Source organism: Carcharodon carcharias, chromosome 17, assembly GCF_017639515.1.
Source record: "Carcharodon carcharias isolate sCarCar2 chromosome 17, sCarCar2.pri, whole genome shotgun sequence".
Lineage (NCBI taxonomy): Eukaryota > Metazoa > Chordata > Chondrichthyes > Lamniformes > Lamnidae > Carcharodon > Carcharodon carcharias.
In genome coordinates, this window is record NC_054483.1 from 26,678,964 (window position 1) to 26,693,282 (window position 14,319).

At 43.1% G+C, this 14,319-nt stretch overlaps 1 protein-coding gene across 1 annotated transcript in view; it reads left to right on the top strand.

Annotated features, from left to right (window-relative positions):
• The window catches only part of bin3 (bridging integrator 3), a 128,462-nt gene that overhangs the window by 49,947 nt on the left and 64,196 nt on the right, over positions 1-14,319 (top strand). Inside the window, exon 6 of the mRNA XM_041210347.1 lies at positions 4,556-4,596. Coding sequence (XP_041066281.1) covers positions 4,556-4,596 — 41 coding nt within the window. The remainder of the gene's footprint in view (positions 1-4,555; positions 4,597-14,319) is intronic.

A 14,319-nucleotide genomic window follows, 5' to 3' on the forward strand; every position in this document is an offset into this window, starting at 1 on the left:
GAATGTTTTTGAGGGAATAAATATGGAGAAACTATTTGTACTGCGGGAAAAGTTTGTAACCAGAGGACACAGTCTTAAGATAATGAGTAAAAAAAAGCCGAGTGCGGATGAAGAGAATGTTTTTTTTATGCAGCGAGTTATGATCTGGAATGCGCTGCTCGAAAGGGTGGTGGAAACAAATTCACTCATAACTTTCAAAAGTTAATTTGATGAAATACTCGAAAAGGATAAAAAAAATACAAGGATAAGGGGAAAAGTGAAAGGACTATTTGGATAATTGTACTGTACGAAAGAGCTAGCACAAGCTCAGTGGGCCAAACGGCCTCCTGTGCTCCATGTTCCTCTGGTTCAAATTGGCAATTTTGAGAGACGTGATAATGGTTTAGTTAAGACCATAAGACCTTAAGACCTAGGAGTAGAAATTAGGCCATTCAGCCCATCGAGTCTGCTCTGCCATTCAATCATGGCTGATAAGTTTCTCAATCCCATTCTCCCGCCTTCTCCCCGTAACCTTTGATCCCTTTACCAACCGAGAACCTATTTATCTCGGTCTTAAATATACTCAATGACCTGGCCTCCACAGCCTTCTGTGGCAATAAATTCCATAGATTCACCACTCTCTGGCTAAAGAAGTTTCTCCTCATCTCTGTTCTCAAAGGTCTTCCCTTTACTCTGAGGCTGTGCCCTCAGGTCCTAGTCTCTCCTACTAATGGAAACATCTTCCTCACATCCACTCTATCCAGGCCTTTCAGTATTCTGTAAGTTTCAATCAGATTCCCCCTCATCCTTCTAAACTCCATCGAGTATAGACCCAGAGTCCTCAAACGTTCCTCATATGTTAAGTCTTTCATTCCTGGGATCGTTCTCATGAACCTCCTCTGGACCCTCTCCAGGGCCAGCACATCCTTCCTGATATACGGGGCCCAAAATTGCTCACAATATTCTAAATGTGGTCTGACCAGAGCCTTATAAAGCCTCAGCAGCACATCACTGCTTTTATATTCTAGTCCTCTCAAAATAAATGCCAACATTGCATTTGCCTTCCTAACTACTGACTCAACCTGCAAGTTAACATTAAGAGAATCCTGGACTAGGACTCCCAAGTCCCTTTGCACTCCAGATTTCTGAACTCTCTCCCTATTTAGAAAATAGTCTATGCCTCTATTCTTCCTACCAACGTGCATGACCTCACACTTCCCCACATTGTATTCCATCTGCCACTTCTTTACCCATTCTTCTAACCTGTCCAAATCCTTCTGCAGCCTCCCCGCCTCCTCAATACCACCTGTCCCTCCACCTATCTTTGTATCATCTACAAACTTAGCCAGAATGCCCTCAGTTCCTTCATCTAGATCATTAATGTATAAAGTGAAAAGTTGTGGTCCCAACACTGACCCCTGCGGAACTCCACTAGTCACCGGCTGCCATCCTGAGAAGGACCCCCTTATCCCCACTCTCTGCTTCCTGCCAGACAGCCAATCTTCTATCCATGCTAGTAACTTGCCTCTAACACCATGGGCTCTTATCTTATTGAGCAGCCTCCTGTGCGGCACTTTGTCAAAGGCCTTCTGGAAGTCCAAGTAGATAACATCCTTTGGCTCTCCTTTGTCTAACCTGCTCGTTACCTCCTCAAAGAATTCTAACAGATTTGTCAGGCATGACCTCCCCTTGATGAAACCATGCTGACTTTGCCTTATTTTACCATGCACTTCCAAGTATTCTGAAATCTCATCCTTAATAATGGACTCTAAAATCTGACCAACGACTGAGGTCAGGCTAATCGGCCTATAATTTCCCGTTTTTTGCCTCACTTCCTTCTTAAACAGGGGGATTACATTAGTGATTTTCCAGTCCTCTGGAACCCTCCCTGACTCGAGTGATTCCTGAAAGATCACCACTAATGCCTCCACTATCTCTTCAGCTATCTCCTTCAGAACTCTGGGGTGTAATCCATCTGGTCCAGGTGATTTATCCACCTTCAGACCTTTCAGTTTTCCTAGCACCTTCTCCTTGGTAATGGCCACCATACTCACCTCTGCCCCCACGACTCTCTTGAACTTTGGGAATGTTACTCATGTCTTCCACCGTGAAGACTGACGCAAAGTACCTCTTCAGTTCCTCTGCCATTTCTTTGTTCCCCACTACTATTTGTCCAGTGTCATTTTCCAGCGGCCCAATGTCCACTTTTGCCTCTCTCTTACCCTTTATATATCTAAAAAAAACTACAATCTTCTTTTATATTACTGGCTAGTTCACTGCATTGTATGCTTTCTCTTTAGTTTTTATCCTGTCCCAGCCTTCCCTTGTCAGCCATGGTTGCCTCGTCCTCCCTTTAGTATGCCTCTTCTTCCTAAGGTTGAATTTTTGCTGTGTCTCCCAAATTACTCCCAGAAACTCCTGCCATTGCTGTTCCACTGTCTTTCCTGCTAGGCTCATCTCCCAGTCAATTCTGGCCAGCTCCTCCCTCATGCCTCTGTAGTTGCCTTTATTCAACTGTAATACCATTACAGCTTTTCCCCCTCAATTTGCAGGGTAAATTCCATCATATTATGGTCACTTCCTCCTAAGGGTTCCTTCACCTTAAGCTCACTTATCAAATCTGCCTCATTACACATCACTAAATCTAGAATTGCCTGTTCCCTAGTGGGCTCCACCACAAGCTGCTCCAAAAAGCCATCTCGTAGACATTCCACAAATTCCTTTTCTTGGGATCAACTACCAACCTGATTTTCCCAGTCTACCTGCATATTGAAATCCCCCATGATCACTGTAACCTTGCCTTTCTTACGCACCTTTTCTATCTCCTGGTGTATCTTGTGCCTCACATCCTAACTACTGTTCGGAGGCCTGTACATAACTCCCATTATGGTTTTTTTTATCTTTGCGCTTCCTCAGTTCTACCTACACAGATTCTACATCATCTGACCCTACGTCATTTCTTGCTATCGATTTAATTTCATTTCTTACTAACAAAGCAACCCCACTCCCTCTGCCAACTTCCTATCTTTTCGATAGGATGTATATCCTTGGATATTTAGCTCCCAGTCCTGATCCCCTTGCAGCCATTGTCTCCGTGAAGCCCACCACATCATACCTGCCAAGTTTAATCTGCGCCACAAGCTCACTTACCTTATTTCGTATACTGCGTGCATTCAGATACAACACCTTCAGTCCTGTATTTCCCATCCCCTTTCTCGTTGTTGTCCCTTTATCTGGTGTGCTTGAAGTTAGATTCCTGGCTGTGTCCAAACGCTCTGTCCTATTTTGTATTCTGGAGACTTTAATAGCCTCTCCTGGGCTCTTCTTTCTTTTCAGTTTTTTTTCATAATTTTCCATGATGTTGAATCCACCACCCAACACCTGCTGCTTTGTTTCCCATTAGTCATACTTCTTGGAGTTTTACCCTTCCCTTCCCCTCCACTTTCTAGTTTAAAGTCCTGTTACCACCCTATTTACCCTTCTCGCTAGAACAATGGTCCCAGATCGGTTCAGGTGGAGACCGTCCCAAAGGTACAGATCCCTCCTGTTCCAATACTGATGCTAGTGCCCCACGAAATGGAACCCCTCTTTCCCGCACCACTCCTTTAGCCACGTGTTTATTTCCCTTATTCTAGCGTCCCTATGCTGATTTGCACGTGGCTCGGGTAGTAATCCGGAGATTATAACCCTTGAGGACCTGTTCTTTAACTTAGTTCCTAGTTCCTGATAATCCCCAAACAGGTCTTCTTTCCTAGTCTTACCTATGTTATTTGTCCCGATGTGGACCACAACAACTGGCTCCTCCCCCTCCCTCTCCAATATCCTTTCAAGCCGGTCAGAGATGTCCCTCGCCCTGGCACCAGGAAGGCAACATACCATGTGGGACTCTTGATCTTGCTCACAAAGAATGCTATCAATTCCCCTAATTAAAGAATCCCCTACAACTACCACTTGTCTTTTTGCTCCCCCCCTCTTGAATGGCCTCCTGAGCCACGGTGCCATGGTCAGCTGGCTCATCCTCCCTACAGCCCTGTTCCTCATCCACACAGGGAAGGAGCAAGTACCTCATACCTGTTGGACAAGGTCTAGAGCTAAGGCTGTTCTTGAACACAGGATCCGTGTACCTGCCTCACTTGCAGTCACACCCTGCTGACCCTGACTGAACTTGAGGTACTTAATCTACCGGTGTGACCGTCTCCTTAGGAAGGAACTATATTTTACTTAGGTTTTAAGGCCAGACATTCATTCCTTGCCCATTCACAAGTGTAAGCAACACTGTCTTGTGTCATCAGAGCTCGATTAGTTAATTGCTTAATCTCTGCTTAGCCTTAGAGATCATTCCCCGAATTTGATGTCGTCGGAAGTAGTCAAATGGAAAGCTCAAAGTTGTTCAAATTGTCCAGTGCATCTTGTATCAAAGCTATCGACAATGCAGAACAGTGGAATGACCCAGATTATTGCTATCCTTATTCATTGCTGTTGTACCATGTGCCTCATTTATTACATATAGTTTTTCTTCACATCACAGTTCAGTGTGGTTAATTTATTTAAGATATCCTCTCTGTTTTTTCATTAGGTCAATCAGATTCAAAAAACAGCCATTGAACCCTTGAAAAAGTAAGTCCAACACCTTGACAGCGAAATGTTAATTCTCGCTGAAGTATTGAATGTTGGTTTGGATAATCTGTTTGAATGAGGTGAACAAACTGTGTGCTAATTAGATGCAATGACAGCTTTGCTGGCTTATCGTATTGGGATGTTGTTGGATTGATTGGTCATTACTTGTTCGATTAGAGTGTACATTGCTAAATCAACAGTGGAAGCTAGAAGAACTTGAGCAAGTGATGGAATAAACTCAAGGAGCTTTCAAACACAAAACAACACCACAACATGGGTGCCATGGCTTGCAACCATTTGTTGAAGACCTTGGAGTGGGAGGTGAAGGAATTAGATGAGGGGGTGAGCTTGGAGTTTCTTGGAGATGAATCAGCCAATGAGTGAGAGTCACAAGTCAAACAAATCTGACTCACAATGATCCTTGTCTGTTCCCAGTGAACAGCAAAATTTAAAAAAAAAACTTCAACTCTGCAACTGTTGAGGTAAATATTTCTTGGCTGACAAGCGAGTAGTGATTATTTTACATTCCAGGTAGTGAGGACCCCCCTTGTCCCAAAATTCCCAATTCCCCAATCTTACCCATAGCCAGTTTGGTTCTGTCAAACAATTTGGTCAAGTGTGTCTAAATGATCTTCGGAGAGGAAGCACAGAGGGATTGCCAATTAAGTGCAATTCAAAGTGAAATTCAAATTCTTGAACTAAACGGCCCATTGTTCAACCCCTCAATTTCTTATTTTGGGAAGAAAGAAAACCCTGCTAGCATAATCAAAATAACACATGGGAACAGTGTCAGGACTTTTATTTGGGATTTGTAAAGGCCTGGTTGATTGTTCAGTTGCTGGCTCTTGGGACTCTGCGTTCCGCTCGATAAATTTCTGATTCCAGTCTTGCTTGAGTGGTGCTCTCTTTTTATAGCTTGCTGTCTGGGGATCTGTAGGGGAGCAGCAGTGGAATAATATTCTGGAGCCCAGTAGAAATCTGTTTTGAAAGCCAATCGCATGCGCTTATTGAGTTCATGCCTCTGCTGATTGCAGCAGCTCTTTCCAAATTTGACTAAAGTTCACAAGAAATCTCAGCAAACTGCTGGAGGTCATTTTCAGTCACGGACATCAAGTAACAATGGAATTGCAAAGCCAACCCTCAGCCACCTTTCCCAAACTTTCTCCATGCTAAAGGCAGCCATTGAACAGGAATTTGGATTTCACCAGTGATGACATCACTGCTAAACAAAAATCTGCCTCCCACACACCCACACACACAATGCTGTTTCGCAAAACCAACAATTATTTTGTCTCTGTGCTTCCTCACGCACAACATAAAAATTTCAGACCAGCTCATTCATGCCATCATCCTGCCAAGCATGGGAAGTGAAAATAATTTTAAAGGGAAGCCTTCAGTGTTGGGTAATGATAATAGGAAACATGCTACTCATCAGTGGGGCGCACTGAAATCACATATATGATGGCTTAGTCCAGTTATCCCCTGTTAAGCACATGCATATTTGTATGTTGTTGAGGATGTAGCATTTGTAGCTTAGTGTGATAAACACAGACCTCAAATAATTAGGAGTGTGCCAAATCAACTTATCAACATCCAGAAGCCAGATATGCTTGACATTGTGACTTATCATCCTGTCTGCCTGTTGTAGCAACGTCTCTGACTGTCAGTTTGTATTTTATTTGGCTATATGGCTGTAGCTTCGTTTACTGTACTTGTTCAGTCGCGAGCGCTGTAGCCTCTGATACATAAGGTATAACTCAAGGAATTGAATACAAAAATGAGGCTGATATTCCAGCGTATTGCTAAAGTCACATTGCATTGTTGCAGGATTAGCTGCCAGTTAAGGTGATAAAGCGAGGCCTGTTTTGATGCGCAGTGATGATCCCACAGCTTGAAGAAGAGCAGTGAGTTCTCCCATATCTGAACCAACTCCCTCAGTTCACAGGCCACATCAGTGCAGAGTGACTGCAGCATTTACATAACAGAAGTTCAAGCAATTTACTGAATGTGAAGTGCTTTGAGGTATTTTTGAGGCGAGTGATGAGCTGCTGTGTAGGTACAAATCCTCCTTTCTTTGCGGAACTTTCCTTTTAGTTGGTAATCAAACAAATGAAAGATGGAGGGTAGAAAGACCATGCATTTATGGAGCATCTTTCACAATCTCCTAACGTCCTCCAAAACACTTTACAGACAGTGAAGTACTTTTGAAATGGAGTCACTGTTGCAATGGTGGCACAGTAATTAAACTTCAAAAGTACTTCATTGGCTAGAAAGCACTTTGAGATGGCTTGAGGTTATAAAAGGTGCTATATCAATGAGCACCCTTCTTTATTTTTATTCATTCGGCACAATAAAACAAACCATATATATTTGTGAAGGGGGTAACGTGAGAAAAATGATGACTGACACAGTCCAAATTAATTGAAACTGCGATTTAAACTTGTGTTTGCAGCAAAGCGCAGTCTCTGCTTGCAGTACCTTATGTCAGAAACATAGGCCCTCTTGCATCCTATGGTCAGCAGTAACTTGCCCTAAGCGCTGAGTGATGATACACTGGCGGTTGCACCAATTGGCCTGCCTGTTGACTATGATAGGTGACAAAACATCACTCTGATGAAAGGCAGGCTAAAACTACAGACCACATTTATTTACCAGAATTAAGATTACACAGAAGTAAGAGAACACAGACCACTGAGTGTGCAAATATCTGTCAAACCAAGACTGAGTTAGTCTACAAGATTTTAAAAATGCCTTAATCATGAGGATGTTTTTCACCAAGTCCAGTAAACAGCAAGTCGTTTGGTGGATGCCTTCTTTATTAGCTTCCTGATGTGTTTGTACATGGATGAGGTAATATGCTTACCTTCCCAGTGGAGTTCAGATGTTGCCTTAGAAACAACTAGAAGTGTACTAGGCTAGAATAATAACTGTCTTGCATGTGAATCCAGCATTCGACCTCTGGAAACGAAACTGTTGATCAAGCAGGCTCAAAGAGACAATGGTGCATCAACCTACATGAAAAATTGCCATCTACAGCTGACCTAGGCTTTGTATGTCTAATTAATGTCTCAAGAGGCATAATCTAATTAACTCTTGGACAAGGTTTCCATATCCTGTCTGATCTGCAAATCAGATTCCCAACTCCCGCACGTTACCACAGTCATATAGAAAAAGAAAATTTAAATTTCTATCAGAATAGACTTCTGTTGTCCCAGGAAGGGATAGATTTGTTCTTGTGTAGGCTGTCTCTGTAAAGGTTCTCTCGTGTTCTTGTATTAAAAATTTCCCACCTTGTGTTCAAAGCCTTCCATGGCCTTGCCTCTCTATGTCTCTCTAAACTCCTCCAGTTCTACAACGCTCTGAGATCTCTGCACTTCTCCAATTCTGGCCAATTATGCTTTCCTGCTCTTCATTGCTGCTTTGTTGGCCGGCTTCTTTGATTAAAGAGATACACAGTTGCTTGCTTTGTTCACTCGGGTGCTGAGTTCCGGGGTTCTTAGGTTGCGAGGTTACCAGCTCACATTTTCAGCAACTTGTTACTACAGCCAAGCCTTGTATTTATATAGCACCTTTCATATAATAAAACATCCAAAGGCACTGAAAAAGAGCATTATAAAACAAAATGTGACATCCAGCCACCTAAAGACAGATTCAGGCCAATGACCAAAAGCTTGATGAAAGAGGTAGCTTTACCACGCAAAAAATTAAATTAAGAAATAAAAAGCATACAAGGGCATGTCTAACGAACAGCGCTGTTAGATGCCTTTCCACGGCAAATTATGGCCCATGATTTCCTTATGTGCCCCGGTGTCAAATGGTGTTTGATAATGTTACTGTGAAATGCTCTGGCACGATTGACTGTATTAAAACTGTTATAAAAGTGCTGGTTGTGCTCATGTTCCCCCAGCAGTTTTATTGGATTTTTTTAAAAAAAGGATTAAATAGTCAGAGTTGCAGTGTATTTCCCTCTCTCCTGACGTCTGCCTGTCTGCCTGCCTGTCTGTCTGTCTCTCTCCTGTTGCCGTTGTGTGCACCAGCCAATTTGTACACAGCAAGGTCCCACAAAGATATTAAGTGACCACCTAGTCTGCTTTTGACTTTTTTGGAGGCTTCTGTTTGTACTGGCTGAAATGTTGATTGATTGACATTTTGAGGTTCTAATAAGTTATTATTCCTTTGAACTGTTTCTTTCAATGTCTATGTGTCTATTTTGACAAGATTAAGAGGTGTGAAGTGATGTAAAATTTCTGTTACAATACTGTAACGGCTCTGATTGAGTTTTATAGAGTTTTTATAGACTTTTATAGAGTTGTAAGAGCAGCAGTTTTTTTCAAAGCAGATTCTTGAACGTGTGTTCTTTCTAAGTGCAGTTCAAGACTTGGCATTGTTATGATATGGCTCAATGGTTCTTTCTTGCATTTTGGTGAGTGGGCATGGAAAGGGTGTGGAGGTGGCATAGGAAGCGGGTGGGGGTGAAGGGTGAGAGACAGAGATCCTCATAGCCTGTAATACAACTGGGACAAAGTCCCAGAGAAGCGAGGCCAGCCTTGTAAACAGCATGCCCTGGTGTTTGCCCACCTCCATGGCTACACCTGAATTATTTTGGGATCGGCAGGCCCGAACTGATCCCGCCCTGCCTCCCTGGGAGAGAAAATAATGTGCGCAGGAGCCATTGACATGGAGACAGGCCTGTCGAGTTGGGAAACCTCCTGACTTGAGCCTCCTGCCTCAATGGCGAAAATCTAAGTCGAAAGGTACAGTGCGTTGTTTGTTTTGGCAGTGGCACCTGTCTTCCATTGATAGATAGCAGACAAATTGATATTGTAAATAATGGATGTTGGGCTTAGAGAGAGAAGGCAAGAGGTTCATCAGACATCAGCAGGAGTAATAATGGAGGAGGGTAAAGAGAAGCCTCTGACCAATTATCATAGATGTCGGCAAATGTCAACTTTTGAAGCCTTGAAAAATCCCTCCAAAAATGGCGGGTATTGACTCATGCACCAAGTAAAGAAGCAAACCACTAGCATGAATGTGGTGGGCACCAGAAAATGTCATCAGCATCTGACGGGAGCAAACAGCGGGAGTGTCTGACACTCCCGCGCACCTTTGCAACGCAACCCGTAACACCTGCTTAAACCCTTACGCACAGTTATAAGGTACCAGTAAGTAAAACATGCATTTGTGGAGTGAAAAGTTGAGGCTGAGTAATGATGTGAGTCTAGCATGTCATGGCTGAAGAGAGAGGTCGACTTATATGCTGACGATATGCAAAAGCATCAGCTTTGGGGCTGGAAAAATGGGGTCATCTCACACACTAGGTCAACTCCGATACTGCAATTTATGGCAACAAGTCGAATGGAGAAAATGAAGGAGATAAGTTTGATGGAAAGAAAAATAAATTCAAAGGTTAGAGGAGAGAAGGAAATCAGAATAAGAGTGGGGGAATGAAATAAAATATTTACTTTACACTGCCATTATTGTATAAAAATACTTGATAGTCCTAAAGCAAGGAAGGTGTTTTAATCTTATAGCAATGTCAAAAAACACTGGACCTCTATACAATGTATACATCTGTGAATGATTCATTTGCTCAGTTGGGTGAGCAAAACAGATCTGGTGGTTTGTGGCAAGATTAAGGAGGTACTTTCCATGCTTAGAGTAATTGGGCAGCAGAGTGTACTAAAGGCTAAGGATGTCCTCACCATTACGTTATCAGCGTACCTCGGCTGTGAATGTTTGTTTGTTTTCACCTCATTATGTAAGCCTTTCCTTTTTCAAAGTAAAAACAAAAATACCTGGAAAAACTCAGCAGGTCTGGCAGCAACTGCGGGGAGGAACACAGTTAACGTTTCGAGTCCGAATGACCCTTCAACAGAACTAAGTAAAAGTCGAAGAGAGGTGAAATATAAGCTGGATTGGGGGAAGCGGGGGTGGTGGGACAAGTGGAGCTGGATAGAAGGCCAGTGATTGGCGGAGGTAACCAAAAGATGTCACAGACAAAAGGACAAAGAGGTGTTGAAGGTGGAGATATCATCTAAGGAATGTGCTAACTAAAGGTAGAAAGCAGGACGAGCAAGGTACAGATAGCCCTAGTGGGGGTGGGGTGGGGTGAAGGAATCGAAAAAGGCTAAGAGGTAGAGATAAAACAACGGATGGAAATACATTTAAAAATAATGGAAATAAGTGGGAAAAGAAAAATCTGTATAAATTATTGGGAAAAAAAAGGGGGATTGGAAAGAGGGTGGGGATGGAGGAGAGAGTTCATGATCTAAAATTGTTGAACTCAATATTCAGTCCAGAAAGCTGTAAAGTGCCTAGTCGGAAGATGAGGTGTTATTCCTTCAGTTTGTGTTGAGCTTCACTGGAACAATGCAGCAGGCCAAGGACGGATATGTGGGCATGAGAGCAGGGTGAAATGGCAAGCGACAGGGAGTTCTGGGTAATGCTTGCAGACAGACCGAAGGTGTTCCAAACACCTAAAACAGAGACCAAATGCAGGCTGGGTGACCGCTTTGCAGAACACCTTTGGTCTGTCTGCAAGCATTACCTTAAACCAGCTTATATTTCACCTCTCTTCTTTTTTTACTTAGTTCTGTTGAAGGGTCATTCGGACTCGAAACGTTAACTGTGTTCCTCTCCACAGATGCTCCAGACCTGCTGAGTTTTTCCAGGTATTTTTGTTTTTGTTTTAGATTTCCAGCATCTGCAGTTTTTTGCTTTTACCTTTTTCAAAGTCCTTTGTTTGCTGAGCCACGTGCAAGCACATGAGAGCTCTGGTAACCTGTTCTTTTTGTTGTCTGCCATTTGTGTAAGAATTATACTTGTCTGCACACCAGCCTCAATGTTCAGGATTGACCTCATTGTGCTTTCTAGCTAACTCCATTTAAACCCTCAATGTTACTTATCAATATGAGTTTGTTCGCTGTGGCATTGCCTGTGGGTAGTTGGGCAGGAGGCTGAGTGCTGAGCAGTTACTGGTGAGCTGGGGGCCATTGGTGCAGCAGGAGATGGAGTGCAGGTATCCTGTTTGTCGAGATTTTGTTGGGAGTTGAAAAGGACACCACTGGTCAACTGTTTGAGCAGTCAGGCAGTGAATGGTTCTGCCAGCTGAGGAAGTTGGAAGGGTTTGAGGATTGGGAATAAGCTCAAGGAACTTCCAGAGAGACAACAACACTGCAACATGGCTTCCATGGCTCGTCATCATTTGTTGAACACTGCAAAGTTGGGGAGGGAGCATACATGATCGTACAGTTTCTAGGAGATGATGCATCCATATTGCCTTGTAGCCAGTACTTGAGGCTTCACCAGAGATCTACTTTGGTACATGCTTGTGATTCCTTTAGTTTCTCAGCTCTACATGAGTAGTCCTCAGTGTAGTTGGGCTACACTGCAGCAATAGCTTCATCGATTCTTGCTGTGGGCCCAGCATGCCATCTCTCAGCCAGGGCCAGAAAAGGGTAAATAACTGGCAAGAACCTTGCTTGTTCTTGTGCATTTGCATGCATGGCACTGCTGGAGGCTGACAGCAGTCATGGATTTCTGAGCACGGACTTCAGCACTTGTGGCTGTCTCCAGTTTGTTGTTAAGGTTATTCAACCCAGCTTTTACTGTGTCCTGGATGTGAGGATCCTCACACCATGCCAACATCACTGACAGCATTCCTGAGAGGTGCTGCAACCGTGTGAGTGGTCCATGCAGAGACAGTATTTGCTGTACAGTCACTGCTATTATATTATGCCTCATAGTAATCAGCAGTCCCAAGAGAGAACCTTGACTGCATGACAGTGGTTAACTTGAAGAAAGCTGCTGGAAGATTGTTTAAAGTACAGAGACCAGCTTGTAATATTCTGCCCATTGGAATAAGTGATATGTTCAATCATGCATGCTTGGGAACTTATATTTATTTTATTTTTGTCTGTCTCTTATGTCTGCTGTCTCTCTCGATCTCTCTCTCTCTCTCTCTCTCACTCTCTAAGTTGATCTCGTCTGATGGTAAAGTCAGACTAATTTGTCTCATAATAATTATAAATTTTCCTGATTTGCATATCCCTTGGATAAGTAGAATAAATTTCCCCCTCTTGCTCTTTCCTTGTGAATCTTTGCTATTTTCTGAGCTCAAAGTGACTGGTCAGTCAATCATGTCTGAAGTTCAATGAATGGATTCACATTTCCCCTTTCATTAAATACTGCTTGCGGAGTGTCACATTTTAAACCACTTGGCTGGAACACACTGGTTTCAAATTGCACTTCCTGGTGGGTGGATGGACAGGCGGACGTGTAGGATCACTTTGGGGACAGCAGGCATTCCTAAAAGCTGTTTAAATATCCGATGCCTTCTCTGTCTCAGTTGCTTCTCCTTGACTTAGAGCCTGAGGTTGCACATCTGCTGCTCTGAGGAAGCAATTGTCGCATGACGTAGGCTGCGGAATGCATGATGTAATCATAAATTCTCTCTCTAAGTCTTTATATATTAACATCATTAATGGTCTCAGAAAAGTCCTGTGCATTCTTTTAACCTGAATAACTCTTATGTATAATGATTTTCACAGTTTAATGATTTATCTTAGCCCCCACTTCAACTCCCAACGCCCCCCAACGAACCGGATGCTTGAGCTTGATTCTTTTGCAAGTACAGTCAAAACTTTAACCCCTCGCTGACCACAGCATTTTCACTCCCAAAATCAAAATCGTATATTTTTTTTAAAAAAAAACTTTTTTCCACTCTGAGGCTGCGGACCCAGCAACATTCCGCGGTTCCATACGTTTTCACAGCTGGAGAATGATGTGTGCTCAGGGTGGAACCTAAATGACGGGACAAACTGGGCTTGAAATATTTTAAATTAACCCAAAAAGGAAGGATCAATGCAATGTTTGTCACAGAAACCCACATGCCTTCTTGAGAAATGTTTATTTCACGCCTCACACTGGCACAATTTTATTTGAAAAAAAATATTTTTTCCCCTCTTAAGGCATTACCAATCAATGCAGTGGTTTAGCGGGTGGGCAGATGTTATGTTCTGTGGCCAGTACTACCTTAAAATGATATGACTCAGTAAAGCTGTTCCAAGTGCAAGTAATGGTCCAGGGCTGAATGGATAAAGACAGAGCCATGTCAACTATCACTAGACTAGGAACATGAGCGAGAGAGTGTGAAACCTGAAAATAAAAAGCTAGAAAAAGTGATTATGAAACTGTGATTTTGTTATTAAAAACCCACCTGAATTATTCATGTCCTTCAGGCAAACCTGTCAAACCTTCCTGGTCTATCCTACCTGTGACTTGTGACTAACAAAATATGCAATTGCATCAAACTGCTGTAAGGAACAGCACCTTCTCCACACGGCCTTCAGCGGATTGAGAAGTTCTACCACCTCAGGGCAACAAGAGGTGGGAAGGAAACCGTGATCTTGCCAGCGGTGCCAACATCCCAAGAGAATGAATGAGTAACAAGTGCAAAAATAGGTGGTTTGCAGCTTTGATTCCTTGGTCTGAGATGCAATACCTACTCCTGCTCTCGGTGGTCTGGACCAGGGAAGAGAGGGTCAAACTCGGCTGACCACTTGTGGTAACTGCTGAATGCGGATTAGAACTGGGCTTGAGGGGGTCTGCTATCAGGATAATCTACTGATGGTCATTGTCTCAGCTAATACATGGAGAACAGTCAGTCGGAGGGAAGCCATAGTCAGAGTCAGCACCTTTAGGGAAAGAGCGAGAGAGAGAATG